Genomic DNA, 20,662 nt, shown 5'->3' on the forward strand with positions numbered 1-20,662 from the left:
ATGCAATATATATATATATATATATATATTATCTATGTCAATTTCTTTTATTTGTTGTATTAGAAATATATACGAATCTCTGATATTTTATCTTATCTTGTCAAATGAGCATGCAATCTCGTAAAAATCCGTTACTAAAGGATTAGTTCTATATCATAAGCCCTCTGATATGTTTTTTTTACTAGAAAAACAATAGACATGTAAGTTTTATTTTGCTAATCGGTTTTAAAACCGTTATGTAAACTACAAATTGTAATCTTTTGGTCAATAGATGCACATTTCATCAAAACAAAATCTCTAATATTTTATCGTGATAAATATCTCTTTGTTTACGTAAAAACTAAGACGTTTATTTATTTTAAAATAAGAATCTTCTAAACGAAAATATAATGAAAAGCATTATATTTATGTGTATATATATATGTATATAATGTTAGTGGGATTTAGAAGAATAAGATACACCTTCAAAAAGTATTGTTGAATAGATCCTAGAAAGAAAATCGAATATATATAACCTAATGAAGTAGTGCTTGTAGGATTTGAACATATTCTAATTCAATGCATGTCCGATTACTACTTATACAATACTAAAAAAAGGGTAATGTATTGCTATAATGGGAATAAAGTAAAGTTCAATTTTATTTTTGTTATCTATTGGGGAATATCCCAATCTTTTCTATGTATTTATCATTGTTAATTAAGGAAGAGAATATTGGAATATTTTCATTCATATAAATCCCTACAGAATAAAGTGATTTAATCATAATTATTTTCGAACGAAGAATAAATTCTTTGTTAAAATAAATCTTGTCTAGCGGTTCTCTTTGTGATTATTGAACCCGTATTATAAATGCGTAACATGTTTTAGTTAATGTATGAAAAAAGATTGTATATGTAAAGTGGTCGACATATAATTTTAGACCGTTCAATAATAACCAAATATTAATATAGTTTTAGGATATTAAACTTCACTTAATTCATTATACATATGATATAGTTGGCAATCTACCGTTCCATCATCTCATCATAAGCATCATTTTTTATAACTAATATTGTATTGTAGGTGCCAATAAAATTTAACATTACATGTGGGGCTTAAGGGAACACGGTTCTCTTCGTGTGAAACTTGTTAATCACTACATAATCGTCATTAATTTTTATAAACAAATGAAAGATAATCTCTTAATTTAAATATTAATTATATAATTTTTTGTTGTATCACAAGATTCGGGACTAATATAAAGTTTATGAAGCATAGTTTGGCATCTATTAAAAATTAGAATTTAAATTATATACAAACTATGCTACTTTCGAAATTAGGAACGCCAGTTTCTAAAGAACTGTAGGCCTGCAATTTTAGCTGATTAATAAGCACGTGCCGTTTCTAGCTTTCATAAGAGAACTGCACGCCGCTTTTGCCCTTGTGTAACAGTAACACGTTCGGTTTCATGTGATCGGGCATTCTGAATAAACGCGTGCCGTTTCTAGTTTTGATTAGAGGACTGCACACCGTTTGTTAGCAAGTAGAAAACAGCACATGGTAATAGAGACGGCAAACATGGTTATCTCATTCAACAAAGCATCCCAATACAATATTCAGACATATGAAACTGAAGTATTGGGATATACACTTATTTTGGCCTACCCACATTTTGTCATCTGCTACAATTACAACAACCAACCGTTCCAGTATCCGACCAACATAGGCATATGCTAGTTTTGTACACCTGTGTCGTGAACCGAAAAATCATAGGCATCGGAATCATGAGCCAGAGACTGCAGAGGAAAAACCAGAAAGAACGAGTAAGATATCGATTCGCATTTTCAGTTTTATGTATTAGGATTTAGGAATTCAGGGGATCTGACAAAAAGCCATTTTTGCTTCACCTGTTCCTGCGCGCGGAAATACGTGAAGGGAGTGTAGTTGAGGAAGTTGGAGACTCTTGATGTGTAAATATCCGCGTACCTGAAACAATTTCGACGGAAAATTTTCGTTAAACGTCACCCGGGAGGGAGCTCGGTTGAAGCTTGAGTATGCTAAAAAATGTGGTAAAGGAGCATACTTTTCGATTTGGCTCATCAAATGGCTTTTATCCCACAAACCCGCGCGAGAAAGGAAGCCCCACCTGGTAAAACAAATCCCCCACAAATTAAGTGTAAGTAAGTGAATCTTTTTGCAAGTTTGTTGTTTAGATTTGTTTGCCGTATTACCTCTTGTTGAAGAGCTCACCATCTGACTCCAACATTGGACCGATCTTTTCGTCTAGTCTTTGCATCACGACGAGGAGCTTCTGCATAGTCTCCGTTAGTTCTTTCTCAACCACGTTCGTAGCAGCCAGCGTCTAAAAGGGCAAGAAGCGATAAGGTGTAAACATTTACAAGCAATTTTTCCATCATGGTTCTCCATCTTTTCTGTATGTAATGATTATCACATCATATTGGGTGCATAGACTAACACACACACACCTGAGCAGGGCGACCTTGGCTCCGTCTTTGGCAAGCAAGCCGGAGTTGATTAAAGAGATCAGCGGCAACCTCTTTTTGATTTATAAGCTCTATTAGGTCAGCTCGGTAACCACGGCTACCGATTAGAGCCTTATACTGCACAATAAATTAAGATCAAGCCCTCTTATTATAAGAATGAGTCTACTGTTTCGTTATATCAGAACTCCAGCTGAATTCTGCTGGTCGGGCTAGTTAGACCGTGAAATGAAAGAAAGAAGGCAGGAAACGGTGATTCAAACCTCGTGCTCCAATTCACGGCAAATCAGTGCAGTTCGCCACCTGAGATGGACTTTGGATACACTGACATCAGTGTAGATGTGGTCACCGACATACAATATCTCATCTCCATGGACATCAAGTGAATTCTCCACCATTTGAGCACTTCCCCCCGAGTACAGACCTCCTATTAGAGAAGAAGAGAAAGATCAATAAAAAAGGTTAGCTTCTATGGCTGCAAAATCTGAGCCTTTTTGTGGCGGAAACAATCAAGAATTCACCTGTTTCAGCCTTGAAGCATGGGCGCATTAAACCTTCACCAGTCACCACTTCATACAACGGGTGGGACATCTGAAAGAACTCTGGCTTCCTAGCAGAAACAATAACCTGCATATATATAACCGAGATTGTCAGCAGCAAGCACGAGAACAAAAATGTCGAAAGAAGAAAAAAATTAACAAGCCAGATGCATAAGCATATTTGTAGTCTACCCACAATGTCAAAAAGATCCCGCCAGCCCATGCCATTGGGAAGGTATCGATTAAATGAATGAATCATCATTTTGTCTGTGTACTCATAGTCCGAGTTTGTAATAAGCAGGAGCTTTTTACCCGCCTGTGTGGAGACACAACCACATTATGCACAAGGAATCATAATAAGAAGCACGTTTTTACCCGAAGATCAACTGATTTATACCTCCTTCTGATCCAAAAGAGCTAAAGGTAGTTCTGGATCTGGTTCGACAAATAAATCAGGCCTGGACATTATCTCATTCTGCAGAATATATAGCTAATAATCACTAGGGGCTACAACATTTAACAACACATGAATGGCGAAACTATCAAACCTTAAGCCGCCCTTCAACATGTGCTCTGAAGAGGGCTTTTCCAACAGCCTGAGAACATAGAGATAGAAGCTAAGGAAGAAATGCATTAGTTTCAATATAATGAAGTTTAGGTTCTAGGAATACAAAACCTTGTAGAGCCCCTTATAGTCAAGTGGGGCGAGATCTGCTGAAATAGCTCCTTCATCCAGTCTATCGACCATCTGAAATAATAGGGGGCATCATTGCTCATCGGCTTCACAACAGAGCCAAACAATAACATTATTCCAAAAAAAAAAGAGACAAAAACAAAACATGGGGGATTACACAACATCAAGGCAGACAAAAGTATGCCCAAGACAAAGCATTGTGGTATCATGTTAAAGTAACAAAAACATCAAGACACCACTCATGATAAAAAAATGTAAGTACCTGCATGTAAGCCACACCCTCTGAAACAGAGAAAAAGGTGTTGAGAAACTCCCAACGACTTGGGTTGCGCAGATCAACTAGTTCTCTCCCATAGATTTCACTTTCAAGCATACAAAACCATCAAGAAATCAGTTTATCGCTCAAACAAAGAAGCATAAGTGTAGTTATATAACAGGCCACCCTCTTTGGATGGCGACCAACAGATTTGCACATCGTCAATCATATCATACCTGACAGCTCTATTCGATAACATGTTTGTCCCATGCATGACCCTTTTCACATAGCCAAATCTATCAGCCTTGACCAGATTACCCTTCTCTTTGTCAATCACCAGACCCCTGATAACCTAAATTAAAAAAGATATAACCTTGAGATAAGCAAAAGAAGAAGGAGGTGAAAACTATATAGAATCTTTCGACTTTCACAATGAATAAACATTATCACCAGGTCAGGGTCAAAAGCAAGCCCATCAACCGGGAACCCCATACTCCTCAAGTTATCCATGCAGTAGTCATAAGCCCTCCCTTCCCAAGCCTGGAGTGAGGTGATAGATTCATGTCAGATACAAACATTATGAATGCATTTTACCAGGAGAAAAAACATCTAATCTTCCTGCTGTTGTAATGCATCAAGGTGTAATCCATGTCATATCCAATCGCGCTAATGGACCGGAGATTCAATGTGCGACTACAAAATATACCGGTGGGATAGTTTCGTGCTGAAAAAGGAGCCTGCAGTATGGTCAACAAACATGTAAAACCAGTGAAGGAAGGGATCAACAGAAGGAGGAACTCTCCCATAAAATCTGGTCATATAAACAAGTAACTAAATCAACTCTATCAACCTCCAAAAGCACCAAAGATGTATAACAAAGAAGAACAGGAACAGATTACGAACTCGGATACCAAGGTCTCTAATCAAATTTTCTGCTGCTTGAGTCTCTGTCCTAGCTACCTCCTCGATTGGGCCCTTCAAAGTTGCTTGCCCTTCAAGTCCTACATAAATACGTCCAAAAGTTATAATTTCGAAACTAGCGACTGTTGCAACACACACGGAAAAAGTAAGGATTTTTTTCTCTCATAATCCAGGATTTTTTTTCTCATATCCAGCAACAAAAAAACATCATCTGAATAGACAATTCAAGCAAAAGGGTCCCGTAAAGATTCGGCCTTTGCTCAAAAACAGCGAGAAAATGTATCATCCGAATCTTCGAACAACACCCAAAATCGAGTTCCGAGACAACTCTGAGAAAATCCCAATGTTTGCGCATCCCGCCATTCAAACCTCGGAATCAACACCCGAGAACCAGTGAGGAAAATCGAAGAATATGAGTACCAAAAGACTGAAGAGAATCCAGCTTGAGATTCAAATCTCCCTTGGTGCTCTGACCCAGATAATCGACGTCGCATTTAGACGACGTAGTAACTGAGAACACCGCGTCTCCGACGGTTACCCCGCCGCGTCCGCCGGCGGCTCCGACGGCGCTGCATTTGACCATCCCGAGAGCTCTCCTCGTACAGTTACTCCTCCTGTCGGGTCTCTTGGCGATGCAAACAGCAGGAGAAAATGAAGCAAACGCCATCCTCGTGGCCATGTCTCCCCACATAAGCATCTTATCGAACGATCGGCCTCTTCCGCTCTTTTACTTGCGCGTTTGATCATATGATCTCTCCCACCGGGAACGTAAATTAATACAGCGCTCTGCCAGTTCTCAAATGTGCTGAAAAACGACACACAACTGATGTCCGAGCCCGCAAAACGGCACGCTGTTCAACCCCTTCTGTCTCATGGAGACACGACATAGAAGGAACACGTGCGGTTAAAGCGTTAGACCAATCCGAATGTAATTTTTCATGAAAGGGAAAGATAAGCCTTTCATTAAAATTGTTTAGCGAGAATCTTTATATGTAAGATATATCAATTTATATTACCATTCATATCATAAATACCATTTATTTTGTATATCTACTCAAATAAATACTATGGTCTGAAAACAATAAAGACGTGTGCAAAAATAAAAAAAAAACTTAAAAAAAAAACTTAAAATGTTAATATACGTCAGCGTTATAAAATCGTACGAAATATATTTTACAAATTCGGTAATATTTTAACGTTTTTAAGAAAAAATATCACCAGAATTTATCGAGTTCAAAAACCAAAACAATTGTTTTGGTACTAAAAGAGTTTAAATTTGAGACAAATTATTTTAGGTCATAAACCTTGCAAAATTAGAGATAATTTCGGTTTTTTATGTAATATAAAATTGAATCGATTTGAATAATATATAATAATAAATAATTAAACGTGAATGAGTCCTATAAAAAATTAATTTGATATAATTTTTAATATTAAATTAATTGAACTCGAATATTTCGATCAAAAATAACTTCCATACGTTGATTCTGGAAAAGATCGAATATTTTGATTGATGTTACAGTTCTTGTAGACTGTAAATTTACTCATATATATCTATGTAAAATTACATACCGATAAAAGTAACTTCAGAGATGGATGGATCTTTAAAGAAGTAAATAATCAAATCCCCTACACACACATATATATAATCTAAATTCATCTTCGCCCAAAATAAATGTGGATGTTTCGGTTTTCTCGATATTTATTGTTTTATAAAAATCATATTAAATTATAATATAAAATAAAACAATTCAGTTCAGTCCAATTCGATATTTATCGGATTCAGTTTATTTGATAATGGATAATATAAAAATTGTATCAAAATAAAATAGTTCAATTCAGTCCAATTCGATCTCTCGTTTCGGACGGGAACTAAATTTTCGAACTGAAACGCCATCCCAAAAGTTCCCGTAACTCGTTAAGGCTTTTTTGTAGTCATTTGAGCCTTATGTCTTGGGCCTAGGCCCTTTTCAGTTATTTGGGCCTATTCGCATTTAGAATTTCATATCCCAACCGAAAAAAAATCAATGCAAACCGAACCGGGTGATATAATTAATTTTCTTTTTCTTTTTCTTGAAATTAAATATCTGAAATTTGGAAATATCGTCTCTTTTATCCCTCTCGCGTTGCCGGGCAAGAGAAACAGTGACTCAAATCGTAGAAGCTTCGACTTGCACAAGATGCTGGCGAGAGCTCCGCCGCCGTCTCTCACTTTTCCGTCGAGAGAATCCCTCGGAAATTGGAGACCAATCTTGCGGCTCCGTCGCCACGGCGGAGCAGTGGTGGCAAGAGCGGGTTACACTCGGCGGCCTCTGGAAAGTCCGGGCTCGTATGAGCTTGTTGACCATTCCACCGGAGATAGAGTCATCGTCGTAGGAGACGACGACAAGGAGGATGATTTCTCTTCTCCCGATGATGCGCTCTCTTCCATTCCGTCAGGTAATTGATTTTTGCGCAATTCGACTCTGTAGGAGTGGAAATGCTTGTTCTTTTGTTCAATTGGTGATATCAGGAATCGCGTCTAGTGTTTTTTTTATCATATGAAGTTTGAATCCTTTGAGTTATGGCAGAAATTCCGAGGAATGGTTCGCGTTCAAGAGGAGTCGCTGCGAGTTTCGGTAGACTAAAAGCTCAGAAAGTGAAAGCTCTTGTTGGAAGGGCATCACGGAAGAAGCAGTCTGTGATACATAGAGACGACGAGGGCGAAGATACCGTCTCTGATAACGAGGAGCATTTTGCAGAAGATAGTTTTGGTTCATCTTCCATTCTGGATTACATGAGGAAGAAGTTGGTGAAGGGTGCCATTACTGAACAAAAAGAATATGTAGAGCCAAGAAAGGTTGAAAGATTCGTTAGACCATGGGAAGATAGGGAGCCAAAAGAGTTAAGCACGTTGGATGGATCTGATGAAGCTTTTGAAGAGGCTTCGGATTCTCGGAGACGTACTGATATCAAGGGAGATGAAGTGCAGACTTCGTCCGGTAAAGGTTCTGCTAGTAACTCGAGGGGTTGGGGTGATAGGCGTTCTGTTGCAACTTCGAGGGAGAGACCGATTGAAGAAAAGAGAGGCAGCAAATTCATCAGTACCAGTGAGACTGACTTTTTCAGCCGAAAAGCATTTCGGGAACTAGGGTGCAGTGATTATATGATAAAATCCTTAAAAGAGCAGAATTTTATTCGCGCTTCACATATTCAGGTGTAGCGACATTGTTGCTTCTTGATAAAGTTTCTAATTACTGACACGTTTGCTTGAAATGTATAATTTTCCTGAATGCTAACAAAATATCAGCAACGTTTTTATGATTCCAGGCTTTGGCCTTTGCTCCTGTTATTGAGGGAAAGACACATATAATTTATTATGGCAGTCCAAGAATTTAATTGTACAGCTCCATCTTATATATATCCACCCCTCCAACAACCTGTGATATCCCATATCCAAATCTCCATAACCATACCGCACACACACACACAAAATCTAGCGAAAGAGGACAACATGTCGGGAGTGTGGGTGTTCAAAAACGGCGTGGTTAGGCTAGGGGAGGAACCGATGGCTTCATTTGGAAAGAGCTGTATTGTAGCTGATCAAAGTGGATCAGGTAAGACGCTGGCGTATCTCGTACCGGTTATTCAGCGTCTTAGGGAAGAAGAGATTCAAGGACAGAGCAAGTCTTCATCCCGGTGCCCTCGTGTTGTTGTATTAGTACCCACTGCAGAGTTGGCTTCTCAGGTTGATTTTCTCTGTATTGGACCGTGCTTTTGCAATCAAACTGTTTCTTGTCTTGAGCTTAATACGAGGATACAGCCACTTGTTATCTTGCTTTGCAGCCCGCATGGTTTTCAGAAGAATTTATATTTTTTTATATTGTTGAAAACTTTTGCAGGTTCTTGGTAACTGTCGTTCACTTTCAAGGTTTGGAGTCCCTTTCCGTTCGATGGTCGTGACGGGTGGGTTTAAACAAAAAACTCAGCTTGAAAATTTGGAGCAAGGTGTTGATGTTTTGATAGCTACACCAGGGCGGTTCATGTTCCTAATTAAGGAAGGACACTTAGAGTTGACAAATTTGAGATGGTAATATACGTTTTTGCAATGAAGCAGACTTTACAGAACATGTTCTATGAGCTGATTATTTCCATAAACCTCTGTCGAGCGAGCGGTTGTGACATCGGTGGTAAACTTTCTCGCAGTGTTGTCTTGGATGAGGTGGATATACTCTTTGGTGACGAGGACTTTGAGGTTACGCTGCAAAGTCTGATCAATTCTTCACCTGTTACTGCACAATATCTGTTTGTTACGGCTACCTTACCTCTGGCGATATACAACAAACTTGTTGAAGTATTCCCTGATTGTGAAGCAGTAATGGGACCTCGTGTTCACCGCGTAAGCCCTGCCCTTGAAGAGGTCGGTATCTATCCTCTTGCTGTAATTCTTTAGCTTTGTTTATGCGAGCATGCTTTTCTATAACAAACAACCGCAGTGGCAGAATCTGCTGTGAATTGTAAATTGCGTATTCTATTTATCAGCTATCTGTTTCAACTTCATTGGCATGCAAATGATCGAAAATTGGGTTGTGTGGTAGGTTCTTGTTGACTGCAGCGGAGATGATAAGGCTGAGAAAACTCCAGAGACTGCATTTGTCAACAAGAAAGCTGCTCTTCTTCAGATTGTGGAGGAAAATCCTGTTCCCAAAACCATCATCTTCTGCAATAAAGTACCATCATCATCATCATCAAACTCACTGCTATTTAGCTAAAACTCGAAAGCGTTATAGACTGATTTACGTCATGGTTCTCAGATCGAGACGTGTAGGAAAGTCGAGAATATACTAAAGAGGTCCGACAGAAAAGAAAGTCAGTTCAGGGTCCTACCTTTTCACGCGGCTCTGGCGCAAGAATCACGGCTTTCGAACATGAAAGAGTTCACTTCATCTCAGCCTGAAGGGAGCTCGCTCTTCATGGTTTGCACGGATAGGTAGGTATACTCTTCACCTCTGGGTCAGAGATGTTGTTTCTATGAATCTATTGCATCGAATGTCAGAAAATGGCGATGAGAAAATCTCTTCTGAATCATGTGCCAGAGCTTCCCGTGGGATAGACTTTTCCGGGGTGGACCATGTCGTGCTCTTTGACTTTCCACGCGATCCGAGTGAGTATGTCCGACGGGTCGGAAGGACGGCGAGAGGTGCCGGAGGAAAGGGGAAGGCTTTCATCTTCGCGGTGGGGAAGCAAGTCCCACTGGCACGGAAGATCGTGGAGCGTAACCTGAAGGGCCACCCGCTTCACGACGTTCCATCTGCGTACGAATTCACAACCTAAGATCTCTTGCAACCAAACATCATATGATTCATGATAAAAATCAGGAAATTGCCCTTCTAATCTTATATTTTGCAGTATTTTACATATATACCCTTATATCCCCCTTATAATCTATATTTTGCGATCTGAAATCGCTGGGATATGGTAATTGGTAACGATACTGACTATCTGCAATAATACTGGTAATAAAACGCGAAATAAAGATAGAGGTAGGGTTGGGCTTGGGCTTGGGTGAACGTTTAACTGTTGAGTCTTTTTATATTTCTCTAGTGGGCCCATGAAATTGTTGGGTAATTTGCAAATTACTAAAAGGTTGAAATTAATAGTATAATTTGCTCGCTCATGAACTAGCTTTATTTGCGGAGCTGGCAAATCAACGATATAACAAAATAAATTCGTAAAAAATGTCAAATTAAATTTCACAACATGAGATTCATGCGACTTTCTTACGATATAGGGCCAAAATGTACGCTACTAGACAGTTTTACATTTTCAATGTTGCAAAAGCTTCTCTTTAGGCGAGATGGGCTTAGGAAAGGTCCATTTTATTTTAAAAAATAAATTATGTAATGTAAGGCTAAAAAGGATTGAATTCATAAGAGGAAAAACATAATGGGTACAATGTATTTGCCACTCTCCCGAACAAGAATTTTACCATGTTTTCCATCTATAACCAGCGATTTTATTTACATTTCCGTTTCAGGAAAAACCAGATGGCCCAATAAAATCTTGGGGATGAGATTCTTACGCCCAAAAACGGGAAATCACGAGGAGTGTCTAAAATTGTCCTAAAACGTGTGTCCTCGTCAATGATTACTCCTTTGTATAAATAGTGACCACATTGTATCAAGAAACACACATTACAAAATTAAATTAAAAAACAAAAAAGACTGAAAGCATGGTTAGCAAAAGCGTCAATTCTCTTGTCGTCTTTTCTCTCATTTGTTTGCTTTTCATTTCAGGTATTTTTTTTTTCTACTATTCCTTGTTTATGTTTTTTTTTTATATAGTGGTGAGCATTTAGTCTCGGTGAACACAAATATAACATATATCAATTGTATCCAAAAGATCAAATATGATAAATAAAAAAATATATCAAAATAACCACAAGAATCAAAAGTTTCTTTAGAACAAATTATTAAAAAACCCCGTAAAGAATCGAATCGAAATGCATAACCGAATCGATTATATTTTTTTTTAAACCGAAAGAATCGAACCGAGAACCAAAAAAAATGTTTGGTTTCTTGGACATCCATAAAATTACAAGTTGTAAGTGTGGTCGTCGGCTTTAACGTTATCATATATATCATTCATATTATGTGCATATATATGTATATGTGTGTAGGAGAGGTGGAAGGGGATCAATGTTTGGGACTGTGCCGGAATATTCCCGACTGCGGAGAGGAGTGTGTGAGAAGAGGATTCGTTCAAGGAGGAGTCTGCTCCGGAACCAAACCCAATTACGAGACATGCTGCTGCTACCCTCAACGCCATCCCTGATCCTTGTTTTCCTCCCCCATTAATAAAATCATCCCCATTTGAACTGTTATTCGTGGACCAATAACATGCAGCCCAAATAGACCCAAAACGTAATGGGCTTAGAAACAGTCCATTTTGTTTAAATTCAATTCTTTTACTCAAATTCAGAAAACAATCCGTATTATAATACAGAAAGATTACACAAAAAAAAGAAAATAATAATGTGTATATATACACACCATGTATTATCACTCCCCAAGAAGAACATTATCATGTCTTTACATGTACAACTAACAAATCTTTAACGGTAAAGAAAAAAAACCAAATAAATCCAAGTTGGCCCAACAAGATTTTTGAGATTATGTTCTCCAATGTGGGCAAAAATCCGAGGAGTGCCGATAATGGCAATATTATTACTATTTTAAATATGACAATATGTTACATAACATAACCAAAAATCTAACATTTGTGGCAATGGCTAATCAACGATTAATTTATTTCCATTTTAGTTTAAAAAAAAGGACAAATAATATTTTCTTCTAAGAAATGAAAAATTACTCAAATTGCCTCGTATCTTATGTAATGAAACTGGACTATTTAAACGCATCAATAGAAATCTTAAAAACACTCTCAAAACAAAAACAACATCACAACTTTATGTTTTTCATTTTATAAGTAAACAAAAGAGTTTGACGATATGGCTTACAAGGGAGTCTTGTCACTGTTCATATGTGCAACAATCTGTCTGTTCCAGATTTCGGGTAAATTTCGTTTTCATAAAAAAAATATCATTAACTATATGATTTCACATAAGACATAAATGAATGTTGCGTTTCCTCGCTGTATTATAGTATGGAATGAGTTAAAAAAAAAAAAAAAGGTTTTATTAATATTATTATTTATTTATTTATTTTTAGGAAAAGCAGATGCGCAGCCAACACTGTCATGCGTTGGACCGTGCGAGTGGTTGAAAGATTGCAACGGTGAATGCGTTAAAAGAGGATTCTCATTGGGAGGATGTGTTGGAGCTCGTGATCCCAACTTCTGTTGTTGCCTACCAGCTCCCGCTTCCATGTCTACCGCCAATTCCGCATCCCCTCCCAATATACATCTTCTTCGTTAGAAGACATGACATATTATTTTGTAATAAATATTTATGGAATAATATGATTATGTAAAACTCTCAACAAAATTATCGCTATCATATTAATACCAGAATTTTTAAATTCCCAAAAATAAATATAAATTTATTGATTTTGACACAAAAATATGGAATTTTGTAAATTTTTGACAAAAATTTCATCGAGATTTGTGCGGCATAGTTTGTTTTTTTAAAACTAATATTAGTTTTATATACACCAAAAGAAAAAAGATTAAAAGATTCGATTACTTTTCAACCTCATAAATAACTTGTCTCTCACACCAGTAATTTGAGAAAAAAAGAATCAACCGGGGGTCCCCAACCCAAAAAAGAATCAAACCAAGGATGTGAGTGAAATCGTAAAATTAAAAATTGCACCAGCCGGGAATCGAACCCGGGTCTGTACCGTGGCAGGGTACTATTCTACCACTAGACCACTGGTGCTTGTGATGTTATATTTATCTTTTATAAACCTTTTAACTCAGTTTTGTTTAAAAAAGTAAACAAAGAGAACAGTTTCCTGAAGCCATTATGTAATGGAGTCAGAAAAATCACAAAACTCACATGCCAATGAAAAGACACCCTTCTGTTCTTTTAACAACCAACAACACACTATTTCTTCTATAATAACACCCCATATGGCTTCATTTGCATCTTGTCTCTTCTCTGTTTCCACATATGGACCCACTTTAGCATTAAACCGCCACGTGGATCCACCACCTACACACCTTTTTCTAAATTGAAATCATCCATTGTAACCAGAGAGGCAAGAAAAGAGTGGACTTTGCTGAACTTTTTTCTGTTTGGATAATAGGAGATAAGAAAAATGAGGTTTTTTACTACTACTTTATCCACTGTTTGGGAGGAGATTCACATGTTTCTTTCTCTGTTTGTGTCGGAGATTGTGAAGAAGGGTTAACACCGGCGACCAAGCCTGCAGGTAAGAGCACCTGCATTGGAAGTGATGGTCCCGATGAGGGAGGAAGATTTGGCTGCTAAGCTTGAAGCTCGAGCATAGCTTGATGCAGCACCTCCACCAGACTGTCTGAAGTAAGCTCCGTTTAGGAAGAGATCTCCCTCTGATCTCCAGTTCCAGTGCTTCCATTTCGATTGCCCTGCATACTCTCTCTTTGTCACCTGCCACATTCCAACTAAGTTTACCATTGTCGTCTTAGACATCGTGAACATGGGAAAGAGCAGAGTCTTTGTTCAGTTCATCGCAGAGGAATGAACCTAACTCCAGAACCCGGTTTGATCCTCTAAATGCAGCTAACATATGGGTCTTTGTCGTCATCGCACAGGCACAAAGAGATGACACAAGAAAGGTCAATGCTCTTTTTTTTTATATCAAATCGATAGCCTAAGATTGTATATCAGTAAAGTGGTTGAAATCGACGAAAATACCTCCTTGGCAAAAGGGTTTGTCGGTGCGAGATATCGGTTGCCTTGGCTGTTAATGGTGGGACTAGCACTTCCGCCAATTGCATACATTTCCCAATGGGTATAGTCGTTGTTTACAACGTGGAAATATCCATGCCGACACCTGCATTACCATTTTTCAAGGAGAATGGTTTATACTTCTTCAAAAGCTACAAATTACTGAGAGGTTGATAAGTTCTTTGATCATAAGATGGTAGCCATGATTGACGTTTTCAGAGAACCAAGATCAAGTTAAGAGCGAGCGATCTTTCACCTCGGCATCAAAATGGTTGTAAGCAATAGTGACCTGCATCACCTTGTCCCTAGTGTAGGTATCACTATGGCCCAACAACATAACCTGTAAACAACCCCAAATCAATCAAGAACTGCCCAAAACCTTAATCGTTGATCTGAAAATTCGACCCGTAATTGGCATAATGTTTCACACAAAGAATCGACCATTTTGAGACAAGTAAGCATCCGAGCTCAAGTTGAACTTACCTCGTTATGGTGAGTGAAGTAATTGTTGGAGATGGTGATTGCAGTGGAAGCAATCACAGCATCGATGAGCCCATCGGCGCAATTCGACAGAGAATTGTGATCAACCCAAATATGACTCGACCCAAAAATCGAAATCCCATCACCATCGGCCATCGTCCTCCACCCGTAATGCGACGGCGAGCTCCTAACCATGGCGTTACCGGTAGGCCTACAATCATGTATATGAATCCCATGAATGATAATGTTCGTCACGAACTGGATCGTGATGCAAGCACCGTTCGCGATGTGAACATTGACTCCACGGCCATCGATGGTCTTGAAGCTGTTCATGATGAGCTCTTCCTTTAGGGTTATGACCATGTCCCGCTTGAAGACAATCCAGAGAGGCTCGTCTTGGATCACGGCGTGACGGAGGGTTCCGGGTCTCGGGTTAACCGGGTCGTCGTCGCCCGGGTCGCTCACGACGTAGTAACGACCATCGCGGCCTCCGATGGCGTTGCGGCCGAATCCAATGGAGCATTCGGCGAGACGCTTTCTCCGGAGATGCCATTTCCGGTCACATCTCCAGCAATCGTCGATCGGGTTCCCGGTCGAGCACGAGAAATACCCTAACTTTCTCCGCTCGGTGCTGTTACGGATGCTCCTGCAATGGAAAATCAGAAAATTCCGACCGAAATCCAGAAATTGACTAGTTTCGGAAATCAAACGAACTTCTTAGGGTAGACAAATTTGGATGGAGATGGTGGACAAGTGGTCTGAATTTGATGGATTTTAATTTTCGCGGAAAAACGGCGGTTTGGAATTCGTCGGGACAGAATGGGAATATTTGCCAAGATGAAGGGTTATTTTGGGGTGAATACGTTCTTACTTGCATAATAATTAATACATATGATTCCGTTCCGTACATTTTTTTTACTTTTCTTTTTCAGCATTTATTTTTTACTTTACGCGTCAGTGGCATAAAAACGCAAACATTGAATGTGATGACTTATTAGGGACATCCACAATAAATATATTATTCTACAATATAGAACAATATTATTAGAACTATATATTAATGTTTTATATCTTACATGATATTATATATATACACAATACAGATATTTTTTCACCAAAAAAATACAGATATTTCCTGAAAAAGGAAAGAAATTTGTATTTCAAACTATACTTGGAATCCAATATTAAAACATATATAAGTAATAACAATTATAATTTATTAATATAGATAAATGATAATAATACTAAATAAAAATTTATTACTAAAAATATATTATAATTATGCAGAGTCCAAAAGATATTTTTCTATATGATTAATTTTAGATGGATCGATTTTTATATTCATATGGATAATATCTTGGAATATTATGTGAAAGAAGGAAAAATTGTGAATAGAGAGTTTACGGAATGCACTGCATGGGCATGTGCATGGCGATTAAAAAGATTAGGTATTGGAACACAACACGTTGTACTCTTCTACGTAAATAAAAAAAAAACATTACGCATGTTGTGGACCATTGTCTCCAATAATTCCATAGATTCTAGTATCAAAAAATAAATAAAAATAAAATAAAATATATCCAAGTTTATCAAAATATTAGTTTCAATTATCGTATGGACACATATATGCTGCATTTAATGGAAAAGCCGCGTGGATCGATCTAACTCGAATAGATCACCTTTATATATATGGTCCATGTGAAATCTAAATATCTAACTATATACACAACGTATATCTGCGTTACAAATGTGTAACTAAGTCGACATTCGTATTTAACGTTAATGTAATCTTTATCGAGTTGAAAATACAATAAAATGCTATATATATATATATATATATATATATATATATATATTAAAACAAAATGTGATAAAAATGTACGAGTGAAATTGTTTCATGAGCACGTTCCTTCTGCCAATTCCACGCGGATTTTTTGTTTGATCAACCAATGGTTTCCCTCTCTCAGTTTCTCAATATAATTGATTGTATTTTAATCAAATTCGGTTAAAAAAAATGCTGAAATACAATTTACTTTAATCAAATTTAGAAAATCCAAATCAAATATAAAAACTGCAGAAAACCCAATCAAATGAACCTATATATATTTTTAGTAATTGTTTTTCATAAACTTTAGATTTTAATTTAATTAAAAACTGGATGATAAATTTTGAGTATATGTGAATTTATATATATACATAATTGAAGAAAAAGTTGAAATACCGGGCACTACATTCATCTAACACAGTTAAATTATCTTTTATCAAAACCTAACTAAATAAAATTATTATCAAAAGTTAAGAAATGGAGAAAAAGAAGGAAAGATGAGATGTGGCTATGGACTGACCATTTGACCAAGACATGAAAGTGACGTGTCAAATTCTTACAGGAACATCACGTGAACCCGGCCTCCATAAATACGATTCACCCAATTCCCCCATAATTAAAATAAAACTATATCATTATTTAGAAGAAAAAAAACAATGCGCAAGAGATTTAATCCAGTCATGTATACTCTATATATATATATATATTACGCATTAATTCCCTAATGCGAATAAAAACTTAGATACCTAATATATATATATATATATATTATAAATGTTAAATAATATCCTATATATATATATATATATATATATATATGTAACAGGAGAACTCACATGTCGACGGTGGCAGCAACTTCATGTGGATGCTCAACTGCATCTTCATGCCATGTTTCATTAGACCTGAAATCTCCAACGAAAACCCGAGTCCTCTATATTTATGTTGCATTTTACGAGCCAATATGATATAAATAAAATAACCCATCAAATTAATTAAGAAACCACTATTTTAAAACTTAATTAAGATCAGTAAGGGAATCAAATGATTCTGATTAGTGACTTATAAGAAAATGAAGAACCATGTAAGTACCTTGAGCTTGACGAGTTGACGCCGACGAAGAGCATTGTTAGTAACAATGCCGAAGCAGAGAATACAAGCTTTGAATCTGCCATTAATGTCTGCTCCTCTCTCTCTCTCTCTATGTTTCTTTCCCAGAGGATCTTGATCGTTCTCTTGTGTTCGGGGATAATGAATTGGAAGAAGAGGACGAAGGGAGAGAGGAGTAAATGAAAAGCTACGACGGAGGAGTTATTATATAGGAGGAAGATTGGACGGTGGTCCCAATATTTAAAACCCGATATCCAAAGAAAAACAAAATGGTTTTATGATTGTTTATGGTTTAAGTTCGGATATATGAAACTAAATCGAATTAAAGGGAATGTAACAACATATAATTATATTTAGATCAATTTTATTTAGTATCACATTAAATATGATATTTTAAAACTAAATTATGGAATTTTCAAAAGAATCTAAAACAAATATAAAAATAATAAAATTCCAAAAGATTAAATAAATATTTTGATAAAAAAATGAAATCAAAATATCATATAAATTGAATATAATTCCATAAAAATATAAAATGTAAAGTTTTCTTAAAAAACAAAATAATATTAAGTTGAAAACAGAATGTTAATTGTTATTTTTTCAAATAAAGGTTTAGTACAACATGTATCCAATCAAATCAAAGAAAGGGCTAGTACAACATTTTATCTAACAAAATAAAGGGATAAAAGACTGCACTTATCCATCTGTTCAATCGAAGAGGATATCATATATATATATATATATATACATATATATATATATGTATATTTTTTTTTGATAAATAAGAGGATATCATATTAATGCCGACGATTTTATTTGTCATTTTATGTTGCGTTTCAACGGGTACATTGCAATGATTGTTTTTAAAAAAAAAAGTGAATACGAACAGTGTTTGAAATAAGGTAAATGAAAATTTTGAATTATGAAATATTAAGCGTTTTGAACAAATTAAACAAAAAAAATAGATATGAAAATAATAAAATAAATCCTTCAAAGTATTTTTTTCATATGGAAAAAATGCATGTTTTTCCATAGCTCTTTGATCGCAACGTAAAAAATGAAATCCAATATTTAGTTATAAGAGTTCGAATATTGTGATTAAAACAAGATACAAACAAAGATGTAGATAAGTTATTTTTCGAAGACATTATTTTTAAAAAATTTCATCTTAATGTTTTCAATTTAATTTTAAAAATCACATTCGATCACTTTATAAATATTCAAATATAATCACATATGATTGACTTTGATTTTTTTATGTGTAAATTGAATACTAATATTAGCTTGCTAATAGAATATAAAAACTTATTAGGTTATATTAATAACGACGAAAAAATAAACGTCAATTTTCACCTCTGTTTACAAGAAGGTACATTTATTAAAGTCTCTCTCTCTCTATTTGCCTCTCCCGTTTCTCTCTCTAGCACGTGTTAGAGGCCAGTTAGATCACGTGCCGGGACAGCTGCTCTACTTTTTGCCTGGTAAAAAAATAATATCCGCTCGCCGGCGACGGCTTTGTCCGAGAAACACGCCGGTGATTTGGTCCACGCGGCAGGCATTATTGTTCAATGCATTTGGTACGGTAACCCATTAAAACAATTTCATCATTAAGTTTTTTTATAAAGATATTCATTATTGAGTTATTTTGGGCATTATTTATTACATTATTATTATTATTAAATTTTATATTTTGTTTCCGATGAATTAAAAATAAATAGATCATATTAAAGATTGAAAATTAGAAAAATCGACCCGTTATCATATGTGTTGGTTTATCAAATTGTATGAAAAAACAAAATACAGAAGAAAAAAAGAAATAAAAAAGAAATCGATTTAGCATTTTGTTAAGTATGTTATCATAAATGTTTTGTAGAGGAAAATAAAAATATGCAAGATATGAAAGGGCATGGATCGATTGTTTTAGATTTTTTTAAAAAAGAAATTTAAATACTATCCTCTACGAAAAAAATTTTAAAACATTTTTTTTCATTTAATAACCATTTTCTTTGAAATTGATGGTTTTAACTTTTTTTTAATATTTTATTAAACAAAACTTGATTTACACAATAGCAAGACTACGTGACCAGATTTTATTTTTTATTAAAAAGGAAAATATATGCCTTTATATGGATGGAATCAAATAATGCATTATCAAAATAAAAATTTGTGGAAAATGATACCATTTAATATTGAAATATCTAAAATTACATAAAAAAAAAAGACCAATCTAAAAACACATAATAAATAATATTTTACGTAAAAATTAAAATAATTGATTGTTTCATGCACAGTCGTTTTTCTTTTAATAGTAGTCTTACTTATGTATAATAAATCATACATTTTAAATATAAAACACGACTATCTACATATGATCCTCAGCTATGGACAACAACTATATAACAGACAATTAAATGTTTTTTTTTGTGTGGGTATATCGAAAAAGATTAATCGTTAAGAGTTTGAATATTATTTAAAACTGTGATAGTTGATATACTTCTAGTTTATTTTAGAATAAGTTGTATAGTTTTTTTTTTGCAGTTAATACATCTGTTAAATGTTTATCATCCTACATACATGGTGCAGATATAAAAGCCTTTAAAATTTGACTAAAAAAACTTTAAAATTTATGTAATTAAATTATGTACTTATACAATTATTATTTCATAGACCATCCAACCAAAATGGAAAAATAAATAAATGATCTCTACCAGCTTCACCTAAGGAAGCAAAATATTAAATTTCTTACCTACCAAATAGAATATATATATATGAATTTCATTGTTCTCGGCGAAACTAACGCATATAGATTTCACACCAAATGTAATGAAACATGGACTTCTATTTTGTGTCGGTCCATATACATAAATGAAGAGCGGTTTATGATATTCATACATACATGTGTGTGTGTAGCGAATGTTGATCCTACATTTCATAATAAAAAAATTAATAAACAAAACTAAAACCCGTGAGATTCCATGCAATCTCGGTA

The 20,662-nt window shown here is 35.7% G+C and overlaps 3 protein-coding genes, 1 long non-coding RNA gene and 1 other non-coding gene across 5 annotated transcripts; 2 read left to right on the forward strand and 3 right to left on the reverse strand.

The window, feature by feature from the left end:
• Nucleotides 1-1,546: 1,546 nt before the first annotated feature.
• LOC104827346 (5'-nucleotidase domain-containing protein 4-like) lies at nt 1,547-5,618 on the reverse strand (the record flags this gene model as incomplete). Its single annotated transcript, XM_010560519.2, has 17 exons — nt 1,547-1,776; nt 1,888-1,966; nt 2,064-2,126; nt 2,212-2,342; nt 2,467-2,601; nt 2,745-2,908; nt 3,003-3,108; nt 3,217-3,336; nt 3,418-3,495; nt 3,569-3,616; nt 3,697-3,768; nt 3,977-4,076; nt 4,207-4,322; nt 4,421-4,515; nt 4,593-4,707; nt 4,874-4,971; nt 5,312-5,618. Coding segments are annotated over 17 exons (1,890 nt in total), but the record flags the coding sequence as incomplete, so codon positions are not given.
• Nucleotides 5,619-7,003: 1,385 nt separating this feature from the next.
• On the forward strand, nt 7,004-10,335 carry LOC104827347 (DEAD-box ATP-dependent RNA helicase 50). Its single transcript, XM_010560520.2, has 9 exons — nt 7,004-7,330; nt 7,462-8,087; nt 8,201-8,227; nt 8,451-8,618; nt 8,773-8,960; nt 9,077-9,290; nt 9,469-9,600; nt 9,685-9,860; nt 9,967-10,335. Exons 1-9 carry the CDS (start codon nt 7,072-7,074, stop codon nt 10,202-10,204), a joined length of 2,028 nt encoding a protein of 675 aa, XP_010558822.1. The 5' UTR covers nt 7,004-7,071; the 3' UTR covers nt 10,205-10,335.
• Nucleotides 10,336-11,054: 719 nt separating this feature from the next.
• Nucleotides 11,055-11,753, forward strand: LOC104827348. The gene is made up of 2 exons (XR_773910.1): nt 11,055-11,166; nt 11,550-11,753. It is a non-coding gene; the product is annotated as an uncharacterized LOC104827348 (long non-coding RNA).
• Nucleotides 11,754-13,197: 1,444 nt separating this feature from the next.
• TRNAG-GCC lies at nt 13,198-13,268 on the reverse strand. The gene has a single exon. It is a non-coding gene; the product is annotated as a tRNA-Gly (tRNA).
• Nucleotides 13,269-13,329: 61 nt separating this feature from the next.
• On the reverse strand, nt 13,330-17,845 carry LOC104827349 (probable pectate lyase 8). The gene is made up of 6 exons (XM_010560521.1): nt 17,656-17,845; nt 17,403-17,468; nt 14,745-15,387; nt 14,502-14,601; nt 14,229-14,371; nt 13,330-13,961 (listed from the first exon to the last, which is right to left on the reverse strand). The coding sequence occupies exons 1-6, from the start codon at nt 17,736-17,738 to the stop codon at nt 13,740-13,742; spliced, it is 1,257 nt and encodes a 418-aa protein (XP_010558823.1). The 5' UTR covers nt 17,739-17,845; the 3' UTR covers nt 13,330-13,739.
• Nucleotides 17,846-20,662: the final 2,817 nt, after the last annotated feature.

Source organism: Tarenaya hassleriana, unplaced genomic scaffold (assembly GCF_000463585.1).
Source record: "Tarenaya hassleriana unplaced genomic scaffold, ASM46358v1 Cleome5, whole genome shotgun sequence".
NCBI classification, from domain to species: Eukaryota; Viridiplantae; Streptophyta; class Magnoliopsida; order Brassicales; family Cleomaceae; genus Tarenaya; species Tarenaya hassleriana.

Bases quoted from the DNA above. Each gene is read 5' to 3' on its own strand.
- LOC104827347 (XM_010560520.2), top strand. From the start codon at position 7,072: ATGCTGGCGAGAGCTCCGCCGCCGTCTCTCACTTTTCCGTCGAGAGAA. The intron at 8,619-8,772 runs GTTGATTTTCTC...AAACTTTTGCAG, and splicing joins CTGCAGAGTTGGCTTCTCAG to GTTCTTGGTAACTGTCGTTC. The intron at 8,961-9,076 runs GTAATATACGTT...ACTTTCTCGCAG, and splicing joins GAGTTGACAAATTTGAGATG to TGTTGTCTTGGATGAGGTGG.
- LOC104827349 (XM_010560521.1), bottom strand. From the start codon at position 17,738: ATGGCAGATTCAAAGCTTGTATTCTCTGCTTCGGCATTGTTACTAACA. The intron at 15,388-17,402 runs GTGAGTTCTCCT...TTTCCATTGCAG, and splicing joins GTTGCTGCCACCGTCGACAT to GAGCATCCGTAACAGCACCG. The intron at 14,602-14,744 runs GTAAGTTCAACT...GGTTGTTTACAG, and splicing joins ACTTCACTCACCATAACGAG to GTTATGTTGTTGGGCCATAG.